We start from the raw sequence: 24,555 nt of genomic DNA, 5'->3' as shown, positions 1-24,555 counted from the left end.
GAATTCAGCAGAACCGTTAATTGGAATTTGTTTTCACATAATAAGGCACTTGTAAGAGTGGCGCTTTTTTTAGATACACATGTGATAGGTGGCCTGGGAAATCTTGGATTTTGATCCTCAAACCACATTAAAAAAAACCAACACTATTCACTAACACAAAGTACATGCTGTTAGAATGCTTTGGTGATTCGTTGCTCTTTTGTTTATCTCCAGTTATTATTATGGTACTAGCTGTACATTTTTTTTATTAAAAAAAAGTATTACCAAATCAAGATTTTAATCTGACATTTTATGTTGACATAATTGTACCGAGAACTAATATAACACCGTCATTATATGCCCTTTACAACAGACTTCACCTTAAATGCTTATTTGCTCATGTAGCTACATTTAGGGACATGTAGGAAAGTAGTATTTCATTCCAAATATATGATAAATGATTTTTTTTTTAAATAGCAGAACAAATATTTGTTATTTGCTGGAATATTGTATTGATTAATGGTTAAAAGAGGCAGGGCTGATTACAAGACTGAAGTTACGGGTAGCCACACTGCAGCATATGTGCCACAGGTGCCACAGGAACCAAGAGTTTGTGGCACACCTGAGCAAGTAAATAAAGGCATTGAGTCTAGTATGGCACAGAGCAAAACCTGGGCTCCAAGCCTGTCCTTCCAAATCTGTGCAATTGCCCTCCATGATTCGGTACACAAGGGGCAAAAATACACCAATGCATGGAGCAGCGCAATGGGAACGCTAGGTGTGTACCATAACAGTACAAACTAGAAATGGAACTGCCTTATAATTTAGATTTGACTTGGAACACACTTTCCAAAAAGATTCGCCACTGCTGGTTTAAACTATCCAAGAAAATCAATGATTTCAGACTGCAAGGCATATCCTGAACTAATGAGTTAAAGGCATCAGATCACCAGCTCGGAAATAAATGATTGGTGTATCCCAAGCATTTTTATGCATACTTTTGTGTTAGCAACTGTTGCTCTCCAGGAAAAAGGTTCCTAGTGCTTATTATTGCATTATTTATTTGTCATAAATAGTGTTGCCTTTATGGCAGTAGCACCTAAAGTAGCCCTGAGAAATAGAGACATCACAGTCTGCTTTGTATTCTACAAACAGAACCTTAGAACGTAATCCTAAACAAATGTCTGCTCAGAAGGAGTCCCATTGCACTCAGTGATGCTTACTCTCATGTAAATAAGTTTAGGATTGCAGCCATAATTGTCTTCCAAATCCTATGAAGATGGACAAGAGGCACTTAAGAGATTGTCTCTTTAGGTCAAGAGAAAGGGATCTAACTATGATGGCTTCTACGAAGAGTTTGCCATGGTTCCCACTTATTAAAACGGAGCATACCAGGGCCAGTTACCTGTCAAAGTTCCCACTTGCGATTCCAATCGATGCCCTTTGCGGTGTTGAATGGACGCTACGGCAAAGTACATAATGAAGAGAGACTTTGTCTGTGTGGGCAACCCTGTGTGGAGGACCTGTGCCACTATTTATTGCAGTGCCCGTTATATATAGACCCAAGAGACCGATTCATAAAACCCCTGTTTCTGAATGGAACTCACTTGAATAGGGTGGAAAGGGTGAAATGGCTGCTGAGCGATACTGATGACTTTGTAACTTATAAAGTAGCACTCTGTGCATTGGCAGCTAAGAAGATCAGGAGGAAAGAACTAGATAAAATAGCGGTCAACTGCAAAGGGGATTCGGATATTTAATTTGGCACATTTTACTAGAGAATCTTTTGCTATTCTGTTTTATGCAGCAAACAATCTTAGTAGTTGTGACCGAGGTTTATTTTGTATGTGTGGCGCCTGATGATTTTTATGGTTATTGCTGTTTTTCCTTTTGTTATTTTTCTGAATGATGTCATGGCCTATGGCTAGCGCAATAAAAGTCTATGACGATGATGTCTTCCAAATTCATATCAAATTGTTTTCTTTCTTCTTTCTTTCTTCTTTCTTTCTTTCTTTCTTTCTTTCTTTCTTTCTTTCTTTCTTTGCTTCTTGTTTTCGGTTACGTACATTGGAATAAAATTAGGACACAAATACAGTTCTGTGTGTGTCCTCCTCACTTAGAAGCTGGGAGCCAGTTTTGCTATATCTATAATGATCTTTCCATTTCCCAAGTAATTTGGATACAAATTTACCAAATAATGTTAATCAAGAATACTATGTAAAAAGACAAATTAGAGTCTGAGACACCTGTAGCATAAGATAAATATTTTCTTCTAGTGCAAAGTTAATTGTTTCAATGATAAATATGCTTTTAAAATTGCTTCCGGTTTGCCAGAGTTCACAGATACGATAAATTTGATATCCTTCCTTCATGAAGCAAGCCTGCGCATAGCCTGGTGAGAATTGTTTTAAAAAAGAATGAGAGAAACATTATTTCCAAAATGACCTTCTGATTTTCAAAACTCTTACAATATTACATACTCATACTATATTGTATACTTGTACTATATTACAAACATACAAATATATGATTTCCCCCAAGGAATCCCGTAAAAGGTCTCTGTTAGATATTCCTATTAAACCTGCTTAGGTTTGTGATGTACATTAGCCTTTAATTACTCTTTGAATGTAAGAACAATCTCCAGAAACATCTCTGTGAGCAGCTCCATAGAAGTGAACAGAAGATATGTAGAAGCTCCTGGAAGATCATGGCCTCTGAGATGAATGAGCTATTTTAGACAAGCTATAAAGCCAGAGCCATTTCTCCTGCCCAGTTGACAAAATTAAACCTCAAGGTCATCATGTATGACCAAGGCAATATTGCAACCAGCTAGCATCCCCTTGGTACACAAAAAGGGGGGGATACATAATGCTTTGTACTAAAGTAAAACATACCTCTTCCTGAACATCAAGCTCTTCATTCTGGTTTGTTTCTGTAAATTCTATCGGTTCCTTTGACTCCTGCATTAGTGAAATCTGGACCAAAATGTTAAGAGTTGTTATGAATGTGTAGACAGGAAATGTACTACAATGCAGTTGATTAAGGGACTAAATATAAATCTCTGATATACTTTTCGTTAGTTATTTAATCATATGAATATATTGCATCACAAATCCAGAGGCATCCTGAATGATTTGCAAGAAAAACACAAAATACAGAAGAATTTCAGTAAAACAATACAAATATAAAATAGTGAAAGGGTTCATCCAAAGAAAAAGAATAAAAAGCAATCACTGAAGCCTTCAGATGAAGCTATTAGGAGCTCTGATGTCATATCTTTTTATTCCCTAAATATGACTTTGCTGACCTGGTTAAGTTTGCACAAAATCAATAATGCCAAATGCTGAATCCATTTTCATGATTTCTAAAAATATTGGTGAGTTATGGGTGAAGTCTAAGGAATTCATTTGGTTTTGGAGCCAGCAATAACAAACAATATTGATGTGGCTTGCGATGACAATACTATCAATGGTACGTCCACAAGATTGTAATTGAACTGGTCCTTAGAGGCCAACTAGAAGAAAATATTACAGAATGAGGAAGGATTCCTCATAAATGTTTGCAACGTACCATCTGGAGTAGATAGATAAGTTTTATGACATTCTTATACAAAGCACACATTTATCATACAAACACTTTGCACATTTTTAGGTAAGCCAGGTATAGGTTTTAAAAATAAATAATAACTAATGTTTTCTTTGTTGAACAAGCCTAGTTCCTTGTGGATTTTGGCCTTTCCTATAAAACAAGGTTTATTTAAAGTGGCTTGGATTCAAAGGTATGAATAAAAAGACATTTGTACTCATGCAAGGTGGGAGTCCTGGCCAGACCCTTTGCTGCCCTGAAGGGTCCTCCGATTCAAAGGACAAGGTTTAGAGGGGCATTGGGGTGGGGGGCTCCAATGCAAGGAGGAGATAAGAAAGTTTTGTTCTATGAATGGAGCTCTCTACTCACAAAAGTTAGGCTACAAGCCAGTACACATAAATTAATGAAAACAAAGTTATGTTACCTTTTCAAATATAGGATCCTGGATGTCTCTCTGCATGCTCTGATTCTGTATGTGGAGTACGGCATCATGTACAGTCAGGAAAAACATATCCTTTTGAATGGAATCATCAAAAAATGCACAGTGGTCCAGTGTTTTGATAATGTGCTCTGAAGAGTTGAAAACAGCAACAACAACCAAATAAAAAGCAAATCGCATACTCAGATCTACCCCAACATCAATGTGTGCAGAACCTATTCATTTCCCCCCCTCTTTAGCAAAATTATAAGTTCACACCCAACCTTCTCCCACAAAAATAAATAAATAAATAAATAAATAAATAAATAAATAACCAAACAAACAATAAATAAATAAACACAGCCCTGTACGGTCAAAATTATAAATAATAGCTCTCATAGCATTTTCAGTGTCTCCTCATCCTATATGCATCAAGCTGTTTTTACTATATTTTATTAAACTCACACAAAAGCCACAATCAAAGACCAAAAAAAAATGTTCTTCTACAGCATATAATAATACATACGGATTATTAGTAAATACGACTTATTAGTAAATAAGTCGGTCTTTACAGGACCCTTATACAAATCTTTCCATAGACAAATAACAGGACACTCACAACTTAAATGCATTTAAGTGTAGGTATGTTGTATGTATGTAGGTATGTTGTATGAAATGTATGTTTGTATGTGTATTAATGTTGAATTATTTTAACAATAAAAATTATAATAATAAAAAGGGGAAAAAATCAAATGCATTTAAGTTGTGCACATTCAGTTTTACACAACTGGCAATAAAAAAAAAAAAATTTAAACGGTGGGCGCCCAGGGGAAAAACTTTGGCAATCACACTTGCCATTCCACATAAAGTGTTTTGACTATGCAATATGTGATTTTGGCTTTAGGCGCTATCCCTGGAACATAATTCCCATGCAAGCTGAGACCTTACTGTATGGTCAAAACCCTAATCTGTATTGCAGGGTCTATCTCCTTAGTGGTTATTTCCCCATGAGCTTAGTTATTAAGTTCCAAAATTCAGTTAATATCAGGCATTTCCACCAAAGGTGCATGTATGTGCCTCTGACACCGATCCCTTTCCAACAGGATAGGCTGTAGACATCGTGTGCAAGATCTGCATGGGGCTGCAGGTCCCCTTGTACGACTATCAGTGTATCTGCTATTTGTCCCATGGTGGGTACCCTTTGGTAAATAGTAGCTTGAATATTATTTTAATCAGGAAAACATCAGATGGGAAAGAAGTATCCCTGGTCATTTCTCACTGTCATGGTCCTGGTTGGATTCTGCCTCTCCCCACAAACCGGTGGCTGCTAGCAATCTTTTCGAAACAACAGGAGATCCAGTCACAGATGTCCAGACTTCATGTCTTCATTTGGTTCTGAGAGCAAAAATATCCCTTTCCAAGCTAGCATTGCACCAGTCCCTAGTAGAGGCTGTCTCTTTGTTTCCCTTCTGTTGGTTTATCATTAAAAGGCTGTTCACTCCAACTAGGTCTGCAAAAATACTCAGTAATTACCGTATTTTTCCATGGATAAGACTAGGGTTTTTCCCTTAAAAATAATGACAAAAATTAGGGGCCGCTTCATACACAGATAGTGGCGAGGGTGGACTGGTGGTGCGGTTGGCTGTTGTCGCAAAAATAGGGCGTATTATACATGGGGGCGTCTTATAGACGGAAAAATGTGGTATGCAGAATCATGAGGAAACCCACACCTCCTTATTATATGAATCTGAATCTGCCTTATACCATGTCAAGCTGTTGGTCCAACTGGTCCACTACTTACTCCAACTGTCAGAAGTACTCAGGCAGAGAACCTTCCCAGCCTTCCCATATGAGTCCTTTCTAAACCAGTCCTTTCTACCAGGAATTGCTAGGCCAATGATGTTGCGTGCAAAGCATACACTCTGCTATGCAGCCTCTGCACTTTGTTCGCTACTCTGAATGAACGCAGTCCATTATTAGCAAATGGATTGATATCTGTTTACCTAAATGTGATGCGATGTACACTCTCACATCAATCCTTTCAAATTCTTTGACGATCTGAAAAGAAAAAGGTTGGGGTTATCTTAAATGTATTCTCAGGGACATTTTCTGTAAGTAGCCTGTTTCTAGAACTGATTGACACCACATTTCAGCCCACAGTTAGCGTAGAACAAAATATGGCTCTCCTTAATACACAGTGGTGTCTATTAGGGCCATGCAGGCAATTAGGACTTGTTCAATTGTGTGCCCAATTGACAACTGTATGGATGGTCTTTTAAAAATTAAACAGCAGGTGTGGGGACCATACCTCAACTGGGAAGGAGAGCTTTTTCTCCATTGTAAATTGCAGGTGGAAGGAGACAGTTACTGTGGATAAACTTTAGAGTGGGGAAAGTTTAAGCCCCTCACTCCTTCTCATAGTTACAAATTGAGGTTCAGTCCCCACACACCTGCTATTTACAATTTTTATAAAATGTATGATTGCTTTCTTTGACACCATCACCACCACTATCAGTTTCATCTCATGCAGGGATTAAGGTAACTAAATACTCCACAGCAACAGAAAGGGCACTCAGGAGCAATTGCGCTATTAGCGCATCTCACCATTCCACAGGTCAACAGGAGCACTAACCATTTCAGCCAGAAACCCCACATATTGCACATGAATCACAGAATGGTCTAGCAATCCCATAAATTCAAATTATTATGTTCTTTAAAACTTTTTTTTTTTTAGTAAGGTGATAAAATATTCTTACTGTTTTCATAACTCTCACTGCTACTACATCCATGAAAGATACAGCTCCAAAGTCGAAAATCAAACTGTGAAGAGACACTTTGGGAACATTGACTTTGACGGGCAGTTCTGCATTCCAGTCCACCTGGATTTCTACTTCTCTAGTTGGAACATCAAGGTCTTCAGGATCTTCTGGGTCCTCATCAAATTCAAATGCTTCATTAGTTCTACCAGAATCGCTGATTATACCATTCTGATAAAAAAAATAATCATAGTATATTCAGCAAAATTCTGATTAACAAACAAAACTGTAGACTCCCCCCACCCTAATAAAATATTTTAAACAGACTTTCAAGTTTTCTTTATATATGACCCAAATGGGCATTTGCTTTGTTGGGACTTGATATTGAAGCCACAATTATTTAACTGCCATATTGTGTTTATGCATATAGGCACATATCATACACACAATTGCATAAAAGAATTACATTTGCTATACTGCATGCCAGAAAAAAAGGAAAACAAATCACTGGGCTGTTTCCAACATAAGTTAGTCTTCCTTTACTTAAATTAATCGATTCCAGTGAGCCTCCTCTAAGCATGATAGAGTCAGAAACAACCTGTTATTTACACAAACAAGCAAACATCAAATTATGTGCCCAGAAAAAACTATGGCAATATAAATGTTGAAATTCTCAGGAACGTAGATCCTTCACTGTATTCCAGTCTCCACTATGCTATGGGCACAGGTAGATGAGCACAATCCTGCCTCTATTCCATCAGTTAACGAATTGCCTTTGAACATATACAGAGAGGCAAGAACAAAGCTCAGAAAGGCATTAAGGTGGCAAAACAACAATATAAGCTTAAAGTGGAGAATTTCCTAGCCGATTACAACACGAAACAAGTGTGGCAGGGACTGCAGCACCTAACCAACTACAAGGGCAATACAAGGAACACAGTTAAGGTTGATGATGTGTTAGCAGAGGAGCTGAACATCTTCTTCACCCGCTATGAAGAAAGATCAAGTATCACGGCTCCTGCCTGCCAGCCTATAAACTCTCAGACACTTATTCTATATGACCATCAAGTGAAAGCTGCATTGTGGGCAGTGAATTCCAGTAAAGCTGCTGGCACAGGTGGGGTGCTGGGGATAGTGGTAAAAAACTGTGCTGATCAATTAGCAGGGGTCCTGACAAAGATGTTTAACATCTCCCTGCAGACTGCTTGTGTACCATCATGTTTGAAAGCAGCCACCATTGTCCCAGTCCCAAAGAAAACAGCAATTAACTGCCTAAATGACTACAGACCCATTGCATTAATATCTGTAGTGATGAAATGCTTTGAGAGATTGGTTCTTCAACACCTTAGGACATGTTTTCCACGAGATTTTGATGAACACCAGTTCGCTTATAGGAGAAATAGGTCAACAGATGATGCCATAGCCACAGCTTTTCACCATGAAGCAAGTCATTTGGAGAGACCGGGGAATTATGTCAGAATGCTGTTTATTGATTATAGCTCGGCTTTTAATACCATCCTTCCGGACATTCTTATTAAAAAGCTGATGGACCTGGACCTTTCCCCTACCATATGTGATTGGATTAAAGACTTTCTGAGGGATCGCACACAGATAGTGAGGATTGGGCCTGTTACATCTACCTCCCTGAAGCTCAGCACTGGCACCCCACAGGGATGTGTGCTGAGTCCCTACCTGTACTCGTTGTATACATATGACTATTTTATCTGATCCATCCACTGCAATTATTAAGTTTGCAGATGATACTACAATAATGGGTCTAATTACAGGTGGAGATTAATCAGCGTATAGGAAGGAGGTTCAAAAAGTCTCCACATGGTGCCTAGAGAACAATTTGCACCTAAATATCAGCAAGACAAAGGAGATGGTGTTGGACTTTCGGAAGAAGAGAGGGGAACTAGCCCCGTTGTATAACGGGGGGTGGGGCTGTGCGGAGAGAGTCTCTTCCTTTAAATTCCTGGGAGTTTACCTTAGTAAAGACCTCACTTGGAAAATCAATACAACCCAGGTGGTTCGGAAGGCCCAACAGAGACTCCATTTCCTCAGGGTCTTGCGAAAGAACAATGTCAAACAAAAATTGATGATCTCCTTCTACTGAGCCACAACAGAATGTATCCTTTCATACTGTATTACAGTGTGGTACGCTGGTTTGACAGCCACGGACAGGAAGTCCCTTTAGAGGGTGGTGAAAACAGCACATGATATCATGGGTTCCATGGGTTCCAGAGTTCGCTAGATGACATCGCGGGAGACCGCTGCCTCAGGAGAGCGAGGAAAATTCTTAGGGATGACTCACACCCTGGCCAGACCTCTTTAATCTCCTACCTTTGGGCAGGAGATACACATAAGTATAGTCAGCCACACCTACAGGTTAAATAACAGTTTTCATCCATGGACTGTTGGGCTGCTGAATGGAAAAAAATAGTGGTGCAGTTGACTTCCAACAAGCACACAGAGCGCAAACAAGACTGAGTGTATGGGGGGGGGGCTCGTTTAATTTCACTGCACACAGGTGGTGTAGTGACAATAAAGGTTTATTTGTTTATTTTTATTTATTAACCAGATTCCACTCTTGAACCAGCCAGTAAAGCTGAGGTTGCTGATCCTCTCCCTTGCCAGGGCACCACAACTCTAGGTTAGAAAAAGGACCTGCTCTTCCATTTGACCTCTATCCACAGCTCAGTTAGTTGGGTCTTGAGGATCCGGGCTACCTACATATGTGTCTAACACTGTAATCCTATGCTCACATATCTGGGAGCAGACATGCATAGACCGAGTTACCTTCTAATTTAACCTGATAGCCTGACTTGCTTGCTCCAGCTCTTGTAGCACTGTAGCAATGCTCTCTATCTGTCTGTCCCTCTTTCTCTGTTCATTGTGCCAGAACTCCCTGTTTTTCTACCCAAAGAAAGTGTAGTGATAGATGCAGTAGATGTTGTCCAGAAAATGTATTTGGTAACAGAGTCGGTCTCTCTCAGACGACACTCCGTTTTTATACCAACAGAAACCACTAGCATAGGTTATGCTAGTCACAGAGCATCTTCCAGGCAAGATCAAATTTTTGATCCATCCCCTCCCATTTAGATTTCCTGTTACAAATATTAGTAATTTCTTGCTGCATAAACAAAATAGGGAGGCAGATACAAAACCAGCGCTTATATTTCAGGCCCGTTGTTTATGTTAAACCCCTTTGAACCATGGAGTAAAGAGGGAATAATGATACTTTACTTTGGTCGCTTTCAATTTTCCCTTCTTGATTAGCTTCTGTATCTTCCTCAGAGCCTTTAGCCTCTTGTTATATACCCGCATGGCATCAAATCCCACCTACAGAAAGCAGAATTGAACAAATATATTCTATTATTTGTGTTAATGGTAAGCGGGGGGACGGGACACTGGCCATAATCCATTGAAATTAATGGGCTTAAGTGCATTCTCTTAAAAAAAAATTCCATTGCTATCCCACATTTCTTCCATTATGGAATTCAAAGGTAAAGGTAAAGGTACCCCTGCCCGTACAGGCCAGTCTTGACAGACTCTAGGGTTGTGCGCTCATCTCACTCTATAGGCCGGGAGCCAGCGATGTCCGCAGACACTTCCGGGTCATGTGGCCAGCGTGACAAGCTGCATCTGGCGAGCCAGGGCAGCACACGGAACGCCGTTTACCTTCCCACTATAAAGCGGTACCTATTTATCTACTTGCACTTAAGAGTGCTTTCGAACTGCTAGGTTGGCAGGCGCTGGGACCGAACGACGGGAGCGCACCCCGCCGCGGGGATTCGAACCGCCGACCATGCAATCAGCAAGTCCTAGGCGCTGAGGTTTTACCCACAGTGCCACCCGCGTCCCTTATGGAATTCAAAGCAGTATGCATAATCGAGACACTGACTAGATCAGACCTGCTTAGCTTTAGCAAATTTAACACATCCTGTTTCATCAGACTGTCCCTGGCGATTCTGCCCTGTCTTGTTTTTAGAGATGGACAAATCACTATTTCTGATCTGTGTCAGTTTTGCAAGTAGTTATTCAAAAATCAGTTCAGATCCACTTCCACATTAATCTGTGGATTATTATTTTTTAAGAAATCTGTATGGAAGTTCATATTTAAATAATACACACCATATTTTTCCATGTATTTGAGTAAAAAATGAGTAAGAAATTATATTTTTTGAATAAAAAATGGGGGGCTGTCTTATACATACATACATACATACATACATACATTAACAAAGATAGTCACAATGAAATCTATAGTAAAGATACAAAAAAACAACAATAAATAAAAGGGGTCATCTTATACATGGGGCAATCGCCCCCAAAAAAGCTCAACAAAAAATAAGGGTTGTCTTATACATGGGGACGTCTTATACACAGAAAAATATGGTAAACATATATATTTTTTAAAATACACAATAAAATATGTATTTTATCTCTATGTATGAGTAGAACTTTGTTCTAAAAATATGCATTTTGGTACATCTTTGAGCTGAGAACTATATCATATAAATTCACAGATGCGTGAAGTCTGAAGGATAATTAAGTGTTAATCGCTACATTAGTCTGAGATGTGTGAATCAGGTCATTTTGCTTAAGATGCAGGCCAAATGAAATTCTCCTCCATCCATACTTGGATTGTGGCTGCTGCACATAGGAAGTGTTCAGAAATATCACAGGCTACTCACAGTGGATTTGATGCTGCTTCTCAAGCCATCAATGTTAGCATAAAAGATTGGACTTGAAAATTTGAGAATCTTCACTCCTTCTGGTTCAACAACCTGTTACAGAAACCATTTTTCAGTTGAAATGAGCATGGATTTGTGTGGATTTTTCTGCCACTCTGCTAGTGCCGGGCTGCTAAATTGACTCCTTTCCCCTTTTGATCCCTTTTAACCACTCTGTTAACATTATTACTTTCCTGACACTCTACCTTTCAGCTCTGTCTACATGGGCTCTTGGAATACCACAGATCTCTTCTCCGAGGTCTGTTGCAAAGTCATCAGGTGCAGTTTTAACCACTGAAAGGTTACCAGAAACTGGGGGGATGCATAGCTGTCAAGTGTCCCTTATTCCATCCATCAATAAGGGACAGTCCCTTATTCCAGCGCCATGTCCCACTGCTGTCCCTTATTGATGGATGTCCCTTAAATTTCAAAGGAAGCAGCTCCTCTCCCTCCCTCTCTGCCGGCCAGGGAGGAGGGAGGCTCCAACTGTGTTGCTTGACTGTGTTGCTCACCCAATAAGAAGTCTAAGATTGACTGCGGGGTGGAGCTTGCATGCCTTGTGTGTGGCTAGTTAATGCAAGCTGAGGAGGTTTTTGAATGCTGGACGCCATTTTGTTGCACGTGCTGCTCCAAACTTTGCAGTGAAAAGCCAGGCCGGGGAGCCATCTTAAGTTGAGGCTGCATAGGCCTTGTGGTGCATGTGATTCAGATTCTAGTCAGTTGAACCTCTGGTTACAAAGTTGGTTGGACAGTGTTCTCGAAGCTACCAGCATGAGTTTGAACAGACTGCAGGAGAACAGGAAGACTGGAGTGCCTGGAACAGGTGAGGCTGCAGATCCCTTATTTTGGCTGCTGGTCCCTTATTTTCAAGGCTGCTGGTCCCTTGTTTTCAAATCTGTAAGTTGACAGCTATGGGGGGATGAGACCATTTACGGGGTGGGTTGGCCATTCCATCACAGTTGCTTGTACAAAAAAGTGTACAGTGGTGCCTCGCAAGACGAAAGTAATCCATTCCGTGAGGCTCTTCGTATAGCGTTTTTTTCGTCTTGCGGAGCAAGCCCATTGAGAGCTTAGCGGATTAGAGCTATTAGCGGTTTAGCGGCTTTTAGCGATCAGCTGTTAAGCGGCTTATCAGCGGATCAGCTGATAAGCGGCTTAGCGGCTTAGGAAAAGGGGGGGAGGGGGAAAAAAACACAGGAACTCGCAAGACATTTTCGTCTTGCGAAGCAAGCCCATAGGGAAATTCGTTTTGCGAAGCGCCTCCAAAACGGAAAACCCTTTCGTCTAGCGGGTTTTCCGTCTTGCGAGGCATTCGTCTTGCGGGGCACCACTGTACTTTATTGCAGAAGAAGGATTCTAAATATTTAGAGAATGAGGGCACCCCCCGCAACTCTTTATGCAGGGAATCTAGACGTTTTTCCACTCAAATCACAAATCATGGTGCAAAAAAAAGTTGATGCAAGAAATACCACTTCATCTTTTGCAACAATGCCCTTACTTCAGCTCGCTCGATGGATCACTGCATTCCTACCCCACCCAGCAAGACTTCCCTTCCTCACTATAATATTTGAACAATTGAACAATTGCCATCCTATCACTGCAGGATAAAGACTAGTAAACCCCCAAGCAACTCTAAAAAAAAAAAAAATCTGATGAAATATTAACTTGTTAGAAAGTCTTACATTTTTGTATTCTTTGATGTTCTTATATAGGTCTGTGCCAGGAATACTGCCAAGGCTACCCCAGGAAGGACTGACAAAAGCAAAACAAAACATTGATCAAAGTACATAACCAAATGTTAAATTAATGTATTATACAGAACAGTTTGTTGCAAGTAAACATTGGATGAACTGCTATTAATTACTTAATCTGTAAACTAGGTAGCAAGACATGGAAAGTATTTAAAAAAAACTCCTTACTTGTGAATTGGCAAGGACTTACTTATTTTAGTAATAATAATAATAATAATTTATTATTTATACCCCGCCCATCTGGCTGGGCCTCCCCAGCCACTCTGGGCGGCTTCCATAAAAACAAAAAATACAATAAAATATCACACGTTAAAAACCTCCCTGAACAGGGCTGCCTTCAGATGTCTTCTGAATGTCAGGTAGTTGTTTATCGCTTTGACATCTGCTGGAAGGGCGTTCCACAGGGCGGGCGCCACTACCGAGAAGGCCCTCTGCCTGGTTCCCTGTAGCTTTGCTTCTCGCAATGAGGGAACCGCCAGAAGGCCCTCGGCGCTGGACCTCAGCGTCCGGGCAGAATGATGGGGGTGGAGACACTCCTTCAGGTATACTGGACCGAGGCCATTTAGGGCTTTAAAGGTCAGCACCAACACTTTGAATTGTGCTCGGAAACATACTGGGAGCCAATGTAGGTCTTTCAAGACCGGTGTTATATGGTCTTGGACGGCCGCTCCCAGTCACCAGTCTAGCTGCCGCATTCTGGATTAGTTGTAGTTTCCGAGTCACCTTCAAAGGTAGCCCCAGTAGTAGTGGAATGATTCTTAACCCTGATTTTATGAGGACAACTATTCTAACTTGCTTGTTGTTTGTGGACTACTACGTTATCTTACTTTACAGCCAGCTATGAGGGAGGATCATGAAACACTTTAGAATTAAAGCTCAACCAGGGCATTGATCTTCTGTGACCATGATCAAATTTGTTTGCACAAAACAGGTAGAGCAGCACGCATGTTTATTGAGTCTTTTTTTTTTTTTGCACCAATTTACACCTCCAGCGAAATCAAGTGGTAACACTTTCCCTAGATTCTTCCACTTTGGATAGGTGTTTGAATGCTAACCCATAAAAAAAACGGGATTTATACCCTTCTCACAGACACAAATTTTCTTTGTTGTTATTATTTTTACAAATGATTCACCCCAAGATCCCAGGTCAGGTTGCAACAAATAAAAGTCAATATTAAAACAGGTTGAAACAACTTAAAATGCAATTTGTTGCAGTAGAGAAGTATTTTTTTAAAAAAACTCCTCACCATCATCTAAAAGTAGAAAAACTGAGAAAAATCTTCCCAATGATACAGAATGGTGACTTTGATTCTGCAAAATGCATAAACTATGCCCTAATACAGCTCAGAGTTTTTTTCAAAACAATTCCCCACAACCTGGTACCCTCCAGCTTGAACTCCAACCTGCCCAGTCCAAACCAGTGCAAGCCAATGGTCTGGGATGATGGGAGTTGTAGTCCAACAGTACCTGGAAGCACCACATTGAGAAGCCTGGTTTAAAGCATCCACTACAGCCATCTGCCTGGCTGAAGAATGTACAAATTGTAATTCTAAAATGAGAAGTAGTGTCATGTTTCTGTGCCCCTTACGAGAACATTAAACCACTAGTATTTACATAATAAGAAGTTATCAATTAACTGGACAGTATAATTTTTGCCATGAAGGAAGTGTGCCTTCCTGACAACTCAGACATCCAAGTTCAGCATCCTTTAACAATTAACTATTAATTTTACCATAATTCTCAGGCTTTATCTCGAATAATACTTTCCCCGGCATCCTCCACAACAATAGAGCCACTTCAAGTTTCTAAAGTGTGTGTCAAAGCAATTGAACTATTTGTTGACTTCCATTCCTTTGACACCCCCTGAACTTTCTTTGAGCTAGCCTAAGCACAAACTGATTTAAATTCAGTTCACTCCCCCAAATACTCCACCTAATCTTCATTCATTTACATTGGAGATGGGGAACTTGTGGTCCTAACAGGTGTTGCTGGACTCGAGTTTCCAGACAGCATAGTCAACAATGAGGAGTGACAGGAGTTTGAGCCACAATACCTGCTCTACGTCATAAGCAGAATATGTTAACAATGATTTCCTTCTTAGCTAATCAGCTAGGTTTCCACCCAGATTCCTTATCTGCACCATATGCTATCTTTTCCTCCATGTATCAGTGTGCAACAGATGTGTGTGAGAAAAAGTTATGACACTGATAAAAATAATGCTTAGCTAGAAACGTAAAAAAGGGAGGCTGTTTACACATCAAGCGTTCAGGAAAACAAAGGATACCACAACAGGAATTCTTAAACAAGCCAATGCGATGGAACACTGCAGGGCTGCTGCCCTCTCAACAGCAGTAGCATCACCAACTACCAAGATGAGGCAGGGTGGCAGCAAGGACAGAGCAGTGCTGCACCACTGGAGTTCTGAACTGGCTTTGCCAATGCAGCTGTGCTGCCCCAACCACATCACCACACTGCCTTGCCCTGGTACAAAGATTTCTGGTACTAAAATGAATCTGTTATTGCATCACAGTGGGCCATCTCTTTAGAATGTAAAAGTTCTTCTTCAGCGTTTTCCTCTACGATTATCATTGTAGCCTCTAGGAGCACTTCAATGAAGACCAAATGTCAACAGCGGTACCAGAACAGAACAGAACTGTCTATGCTTTCTTTCAGGAGCTTACTGTGGTTTTGACTCAAACTATTTACAGCCTGTTGGCCTAGTTCTGTCTGCACTATTCCAAATTATCATATCTATTTATGCATTTTCTATTTTCTCATTCGTAACGGGCTATGGGGAAGTAATTTCAGCTGTGTGCAGCGTGATTTGTATCTCATTTTCCTTTTCCAATTTTAAAACTAGTGACACTGTTTGTTTGCAATAGCAGAACAATAGTAACTTGTGTCACTCTTCTTCTTCTTTTGTATTCATTTATTTACTTGTCTTCTTGGGAGTGCAATGGCAGAAACTGCCCCTGCCTATACAAGAGTTACTTACAATTGAACTCTCAGGACAACCGTCAGCAGTGCAAACACCAGACCAGCAAGTAATCCCAAATCTAGTCCCAGAATGATGGACGCTATACATGTGAAAACCCAGATCATCTGGAAAAGGAAACACAAGAAAAGTCAGACCATATCCCATTTGTAGACAGGGTGATTCCAGCCAACCACCGAAAGCAGACTTTTGTAGTGCAGAGAAATGAAAAGATGCGAGGAAGCAGCTGGGGCTGCCTAACTGATATGGGAGGAAATCCCACAGGCATGGCAGGGAGTGTTATTTCAGAGGAAACATGTAAACCATGCTTCTTCATATAATAATAATAATAATAAATAATAATAATAATATACCCCTCCATACAGAAATCAACCATGTTAGCAGAAAGGATTCTAGCCTTCTTACTAATTGGTTGTTTTTCTGGGTGTAGTGAATTTTGTTTTATACAAAGGAGTCATGTGAATCTCCCAGTGCCATGCCCAGCCTTGACTTGTAGCCAGACAGTGACTCATTGGAGGATAAATTTGACCTTCAATTGACTGGATACTTGAGGGATCTAACAGAGTCTGCCATCACCAGTCCTGAAGGAATCTGTCCGGAACTTCCTTTAAAGGATCTTCTTGACGGACCCTCAGGATGAATTCCAACCCAAGTGTAGGGTTGCCATATTTCAAATAGTGACAATCCGGTAATGCGCCCTCACTTTGTCAGAATTTTTTTTGCAAAATCTCCCCCCTATTTTTTTAGGAAAATTGCCAAAAAATCAACACTTCCAATATGGACTGCCATACACCCGGGGTTTCCTGGACATTTTAGTTGTTTTTCGAAAATTCCTCCCAGGCACCGTTTTGGGCAGATGAATCCCAGCTATGTCCGGGAAATTCCGGACATATGGCAGTTCTACCCAAGTGCGAAAATGTCCCCGGTGGGGTCTGAGGGAGAGGTCAAGCCACCCCTCACAACCCTTTAGAGCACAGAAATCCAAGCATTCAAGCCACTGTCAAAAGTCACTGTGCAGCTAAGGTCTCCTTATGAAGAAGGGTGCTCTCTAAGAGGAACAGATTTCAGAACACCCTTAAGCCCCAGCAGCAGTGGGAGGCCAGGCTATATCAGCCCGTACATTGAGCTTCCCAGTTGCTAGAGCAACACCAGTTGCTGAAACTTACCTTGTCTACACTGGATGAGTTTTGTTTTTGTTTTACTCAAACCGATTGCTTGTCCCTAACACTGGTTTTGTCTTTAGCTGTTTACACACCATACATTTAAAGCACAGCACTGCCCCCACCAAATAATCCTGGGAACTGTATTTTGCTAAGGATAATTGGGAATTGTAGCTCTTCAAGAGATGAACTACAACTCCCATCATTCCTTGCAGGAGAGGGAAGTGCTTTAAATGCATGGCGTGTGTACAGCCATTGGCATTGTGTGCTTGGCTTATCCTACCATTGTCTTGACAATCTCATAGGGGAGGCCTTTGCTTCAGTGGATTGGGGCCTACACACTGCGGGTGGTTCAAGGTATTTTCACACCTGAGGCAGAACGCCCCACTGCTGCCTCCTGAGGTGGATGCAGCTCAAGTACTGCTGTACCACACCACTGAGAACTAGGTCTATGTACAAACATCAGAAGAAGAAGCCACAGGAAATTGTTTGTCTCCTGAACCCTCAATGATTTGGAAACCTGACATAGTAACCAGGGAATCCAGCACTGTACATTGGTGCATTTGTTCTATGCAGAACATTATTCCCACCCCCACCCCACAATGACTTGAGATTCTCAATTATTTTTTTATTGTGAATTAAAATGAAAAGCAAAGGGTAAGCATTTAATTCAAAATATGAGTTGACGGTTCACACGTTAAAGAACTCACAGCATCTGCCTTGCTCTGCCTCCACAGACGGGGTACGTCAAATATTTGCATGAACATCCCTTTCAAGTTGGCAATGACCACAGCTGCCAATACAGACTGCAACGAAAGAAAGAAAGACATATTAACCTGTATTGTTCAAGGAAAACATGGGCAGTATGTGTATTTACATGTTAGTCTTTGTGTGTGAGGAGGAACAGGAAGATAACAGGAGAATGCTTTCTGTTTATCAGGAAGCGGACTAAAACATTACTTAAGTTTATGCACCCAAAAACGGTGCGATGACAAGTGCAATAATAAAATACCTTCTGCAAAGGTTCGAGCAGTTTCCCCAAGGCTACAATGGCAATCAGTACGATTCCAGCTGAGATTATTCCAGCAATCTGAAAAAGATGTTTTAGATAATAAGGAAATAGAGTTTCTATAATGTATGTTTTTTGTATAACAGGCTTTTGTAGGCTATTTATTCTTATTATGGATTGTGGGTTGTTGTTGTTTGGTGGGGGAGCGCAGGGACAAGTTCAAAAGCAATTCAGTTACCATAAGCAAGTTTTTCCCTAAGTAGTACAGTGGTAATTAAAAAAAAAATGGATGTTTTAAAATTTTCTTTCATAGGTGTTATGTACTGAGTTGAATAGGATCCAAAATGCAGCAGTCTGATTGGTCCTAGAACAATAGGATTCAGAATGCAGCAGTCTGATTGGTCCTAGAACAATGCAGCAGTATGATTGGTCTGCAGGAGCCACCCAATCCAGTTCCAGATGGAAGTGAATCCACAACCTGATTGGCCTACAGGAGAATTCCGGAATTAGCCAATCATGTGCAGCCCATTGTGTAAATAATGTATATAAAGCAGATACTTTGAGAGAACTTTCATTCTTCCTCACCACTATGAGCTGAATAAAGAGTATGAAATCCACTCTCAACTCTGAGTATATTTCAATAGGGATATGCCAAATGCACACAGCAGAGTCTTGTATGCATCTCAATGTCCTTCCTAGCTGCAGCTACTTTCTTTTTAAAGTACTATTGACTGACTGTGAATGTGAAATTACGGTCATCTGATTACTCCTCCAAAAAACCCAGGTTCCTACTTGGGATGGGCCCTGCAAACTTCCATTTGAAACCCCCTTAAGCTACATACTCACACCTGAGTGATCAATGAAGCATTCAGATGACTGCCAACCCCACCCCACCGCGACATCACTGTATTTAATCTGGGCTCAGGGATATTTATTTATTTATCTATCTATCTATGGAGTTCCTATTGCATGCAAGTTAAGGTAATACAATTCAGGTGCTATAGTCTTCTCTTAAGGTGCCCCCTTTGTTTTATGTCAGGGAAGCTGGTGTCCAGGAAGTCAATGAAACGTTTGGCTTTCCGTTCGGAAACGCCACTCACAAAATTGGTAACAGTGAGATTTCGAAGAATCACTGTGCGCTAAGCAATACATGGATTAGAATTGTCTTTATTGTTTATTCTGATCAAGCGGAATTACCTGGGTTTTCCCACCAGTGCTTTCTTGGACTGCTGTGCGGGACAGAGCAGTGGTGGCAACGAAGCAAGAGAAGGCCCCTGAAAAAATATTGCTGATCCCAAAGGCAATAAATTCCTAGAAGGTTAGAAGATCAATTGTTGGTGTTAAGACAATTCCAAAACTGAATCAAATGAAGTTGTAGCTGAACTTTTATGGTACATTCGAGGTGCAGTAATTTTTCTTAATAGTGTGGAATTATCCAACAGCATACAAATCAATATGGCTAACCTGAACCAAAACACCCACCCAACCCACTCACTCACACATGAAAACAAAGACCACCACAGCCAACCACAAATGAACAACCACACCCAACCTCTCTCACCACCAAAGGAACACAAGTGAACAACAGAGAACCTGCACAAGCAACGCTGACACAAAACCCCACATATAGCAAGTAAAATAGAAACATTGCCACCCAACCCTACCCCCCCATCTTCCCACCCCACCTCTTCCCCCCTTTTCTTCCTAATGTCTCAACAAATGAAACTGATTTGTAAAAATGTTACATGGGGGGGGGGAATATGAGAGAGAGACATTGCACACACTTTTGTAAATCAAGAAAATATTTAATAAAATAAAATAGTGTGGAATTATGGAACAAGTTCCTTTTTAGGACTTGACCAATGGCAGAGCTCTGTAGGCTTATGCATAGCTGTTCCTGGAAACAGACATATAAATGTAAAGACACAGCTATAAAGAAGAAACAATGGGAAGAAGAATTAAAAAAAAAACCCTAATTAAAAACTAAAGGGGAAAAAAATATGCTTGGCAATTCCGATTGTTTAATTTGTAGTTGCCCTTGTTCCAGATACCATATATTGAATATTGCCATAGAAATAGCCTTCATACTATCTCAGATATGCATTCTTATATACTACTAAAAAAAGATAGCAAAGATAAATGCTGGTTCAGAAATCTGGTTCAAGCAGAATCATTTAAAATAAAAAATGGAGAAAGAAATACTTCTTCCTAGCAGCTAATGTGAAAGCGAATTGCATAAAACGACAGGGCAACCAAAATGATCAATGGGTGGAGCAATTCCCCTAGGAGGAAAAGATGCAGCGTTTGTTATTGTTTTTAGTTTAGAGAAAATACAACTAAGAGGTGACATGACTGAAGTTTATGAAGTTACACATGGCATGGGAAAGTGGATAGAAGAAAAGGTTGTCCCTCCTTCATGGCACTAGAATTCATGGATATTGAATAAAGCTGAATGTTGGAAGATTTGGGGGCAGGCAAAATAATGTACTTCATCATGCAGCAAATAGTTCTACTGTGGAACTCTCTCCCACAAGAGGCAGAGATGGTCACGGACTTGGCTAACTTCTAAAGAAGATTGGACAAATAATACAGAGTTGGGGGAGGGCTCAACATGGGTCTGTTATTGGTACTAATTCCACGTTGCTCTCAGATCTAGCTCCACCCTTGATTAGAAACACTGGTGCCATCTGTGTGGGAATCCTGGGTGCCTAGGCATACACACAATTTTGTTGGGACCTTCCTGAAGCTGTGATGGGTCCCATTGGGCCTTCCAGGGGCTGCTGTGGGTCCCATTGGGCCTCTTCCTGCCGCATGACATCACATACATGCCATGCACCCACAAAGTGAGGCAGAATCTGGCACGCCTTATGAGAAATAGTCTATTACTCATTTAAATCTGACAATTGAATTACTTATTTTCCTAATATAACCACTAAGTAACTTCACCTATAAACATCCCCACAATGGCTGAAAAATAAGCATCCTCCTGTCCATAAATAAGATTCAGATTTTGCTTCACAGTTTATAAAAAAGTACTTTGGTTTCACATACCTGATTTCCATCAATAGCATAGTCGTATTTGGTTGCATAGACTTTGCCCACGGACACAGCAATTGCATAAGCCACAATGGCAATGGAAAAGGCAGATGCTATCATGTCTCCAAACATGCTGACCGCTGGAGGTTCAGGAGGCAAAAACCTATATATAAAAAAGGAGGAAAATATATATATATGTGTGCGCATTTGTGTTTTTTCTACAAATACTATGACAACTATGACTAACAAATTATTATGATGGCATTTTTCGACTCTATAATGAAACAATTTGGGGATGTAACCCACTGGTGCTTCTCCCTGGAGTAAACAGACAAGATTCACTTGCAAAATTATTTGTTGCAAAATACGTTGTATATTCGTCATTTAGTTGGAGAGCCCCAAAAGACAAAAGCCACTTGTAACATGAAAGTCCTTCGGATAAAATGCATTACCAACTGTTCATAGTAAATGTGCTTGCAGTAATGGCACTTGTCTGTCCCACGGCCATGCCTCCATGTGTTTACCCTACTGCCTGAATTGTATGCACCTGTGTAGTCCAACATGCACAACTATCTAATAATGTTATTCTCTCCATCCAGCCAAATACACCAAACATGTCTTGGATTCACCTTGGGTGGAAACATTAACAATTTATTTGCCAAGTTGCTCCTTTTTCCCGCCCCAACACCCCAGCCTCTGTGTTTTCTCTTACAGCTACTTCTTATATTTAACCATACACAGAGCAGGGGAGGGGATGTGAAGACTGGACCTGGTTTTGTTTCACCATATGTATATATTCATTGTGCAATTCTACCAGCTGGAGTTTAGCACGTGTACATGATGTAGTCAAATTGACTCCACTTTCACTTGATACATGACTGAGCTGTTTCCCCCCCTTACATTCGAGTACATCTATGTCAGCTGGTTTGAGTGTGGTCCTAATAATGCCAAGGTTGCAGGTTTGATCCCTGTCTGGGACAGCTGCATGTTCCTGCATTGCAAGGGCTAGATCAGGCACCCCCCCCCCAACTCAGCCCTCCAGATGTTTTGGGACTACAACTCCCATCATCCCTAGCTAACAGGACCTGTGGTCAGGGATGGTGGGAATTGTAGTCCCAAAACATCTGGAGGGCCGAGTTGGGGGATGCCTGGGCTAGATGATCCTCAGGGTCCCTTCCAACTCTACAATTCCATGATTCTATGTAGATAAAAAATTATGTATGAAGTGTCTATACAGTTACTATTAAAAACTGAGCCATTAGTGTGTCCTTGAAATGCAGCTGCCCACCGAATGAACAATCTGCACTCACCCGCTAGGAATAGATTTAACAATGCCTGCATTGTACTTTTTCTCCAGGTCAACACCATATGAAATGCCAGCGGCGACTATTGTCTAGAATAAAAAGAAATAACATCATGTTGTTGTTATGAGTTCAGAGTGTTACACTGACTGCCAGACCCCTCTCATCCCTGGATCCAGCAAGTGTTAACCAAGGCTTCTAATTCTTGGAATAGCCCAGCTAGCTTCCTGACAAGGCGATAGCCTGGGTGATGAGCCATTACAGTGGATTAAGGGGATTACGGTGCTCGGTGCGAGATGGCAAATGGGTGGAGCCCCCTCAGTGAGCTGGAGAGAGAGTCAGAGAAACGTTTGAGAACAATGTCTGATTTCTCTTTGAATCCAAGGCTGCAGCTATGGGAGAACCAAGACCCTTTTGGGGTGTTAATGTGCAAATAAACCATATATCATGAAGACACCGCAGTCTCCACTGTGCCTCATTCCCAAAGGAAACGCAAACCCTGGATAAGCACTTGGGATCCTTGGAATCTCGCACTGCTTGGAGATTGGGGTGGATTGCGACACTACGAACAGAGAAAACAGATATTGTTCTCCTGTCAATCGAATCCCTTGAGCTTAAAGTAGTTGGCTTACCACAATCACTTCTATAGGAATAGGAACAGGGATCTTGTGTCTGAATCGATCGTTTATTTCCTTGACTACCATACAAATAACGATGGTCAGCAGGCCAGCAATGAGATCGGCAATGTTGGTTTGTCCAATATTTTTAAATATATCAATAAGGGTCTAAAAATAAAAAAAGACAATGTGAAATGCTGCCATTCAGTTTGAATAAACCACATTCTCATCTAAGGTCCCATCTGCACTATTCACTTAAAGCTGTATATTACCAGTTATGACTTCACTGGGAAGAGTGATTGGTTGTCAAACCACTCCGTGAACTCTGTAAGAGAAACAGGGATCTCCAAACAATTCTCAATATCCTGAACAAACTAGGGCCTCCAATATTGTTTTAAGGGAAAGCCATGACTGTGGTATTATACCACCCTAAATGAAATAGTGCAGATGGAACCCAAGACACAATAACGATTACAGGTTCAGGAAAGCTCAGAAACTAATATCTGCCAGCTACTAATATCTACAGTTACAAATACTAAAAGAAAACAAGAGCCAAGGCTGCAACCCTATACCTGGGAGCAAGACTCCTTGAACTCAGTTAGACGTACTTCTTAGAAGAAAAGTACCGTATTTTTCGCTCTATAAGACGCACCAGACCACAAGACGCACCTAGTTTTTGGAGGAGGAAAACAAGGAAAAAAATATTCTGCATCTCAGAAGCCGGAACAGCAAGAGGGATCGCTGCGCAGTGAAAGCAGCAATCCCTCTTGCTGTTCTGGCTTCTGGGATAGCTGCGCAGCCTGCATTCGCTCCATAAGACGCGCACACATTTCCTCTTACTTTTTAGGAGGGAAAAAGTGAGTCTTATAGAGCAAAAAATACAGTATGTGATTGTGCTGTGAATCTCTTGTGTTTGTATGAGTGTGTTTATCACCTTATATACTAATAGCAAACTCATTCTTTGTGTATGGGTGAGACCAAAGCACACGCAAGTGGTATCACAGAATTGCAGGGAAGCCCAAGGCTTGCAGAAGTACAAAAGAAAATTAGGAGGGGGGGATGTAAGACAGAGAACCCCCTAAAACTGTTCAAGGAGGACCGAGCATGCTCAGCTGGCAGGTGGCAAAGTGGGCATGGCAGGTTGACCAGAATCCCAAAGACAAGCACTCCAAAATGCAATATTGTGCTGCATGTTCCACTTGTATGTATCAG

The 24,555-nt window shown here is 40.9% G+C and overlaps 2 protein-coding genes across 2 annotated transcripts in view; both read right to left on the bottom strand.

Annotated features, from left to right (window-relative positions):
* The window catches only part of BCAP29 (B cell receptor associated protein 29), a 920,634-nt gene that overhangs the window by 857,974 nt on the left and 38,105 nt on the right, over window positions 1-24,555 (bottom strand). The window lies entirely within an intron of this gene.
* SLC26A4 (solute carrier family 26 member 4) overlaps window positions 255-24,555 on the bottom strand; it is a gene marked incomplete at its 5' end in the record, with an annotated part of 30,893 nt that continues 6,592 nt past the window's right edge. The window contains 15 exons of the mRNA XM_083701483.1: window positions 255-2,371; window positions 2,874-2,954; window positions 3,989-4,134; window positions 5,986-6,040; window positions 6,739-6,969; window positions 9,985-10,080; window positions 11,436-11,528; window positions 13,157-13,226; window positions 16,221-16,327; window positions 18,091-18,186; window positions 18,393-18,470; window positions 19,587-19,700; window positions 21,441-21,588; window positions 22,736-22,818; window positions 23,359-23,511. Of these exons, the coding sequence (XP_083557609.1) occupies window positions 2,348-2,371; window positions 2,874-2,954; window positions 3,989-4,134; window positions 5,986-6,040; window positions 6,739-6,969; window positions 9,985-10,080; window positions 11,436-11,528; window positions 13,157-13,226; window positions 16,221-16,327; window positions 18,091-18,186; window positions 18,393-18,470; window positions 19,587-19,700; window positions 21,441-21,588; window positions 22,736-22,818; window positions 23,359-23,511 (1,575 nt within the window). The 3' untranslated portion in view covers window positions 255-2,347. The remainder of the gene's footprint in view (window positions 2,372-2,873; window positions 2,955-3,988; window positions 4,135-5,985; window positions 6,041-6,738; window positions 6,970-9,984; window positions 10,081-11,435; window positions 11,529-13,156; window positions 13,227-16,220; window positions 16,328-18,090; window positions 18,187-18,392; window positions 18,471-19,586; window positions 19,701-21,440; window positions 21,589-22,735; window positions 22,819-23,358; window positions 23,512-24,555) is intronic.

This window comes from Podarcis gaigeae (assembly GCF_964106915.1).
Source record: "Podarcis gaigeae genome assembly, chromosome: 10".
Lineage (NCBI taxonomy): Eukaryota > Metazoa > Chordata > Lepidosauria > Squamata > Lacertidae > Podarcis > Podarcis gaigeae.
The sequence above is the reverse complement of the archived record's forward strand: the minus strand, read 5'-3'. Positions and strand labels throughout refer to the sequence as shown.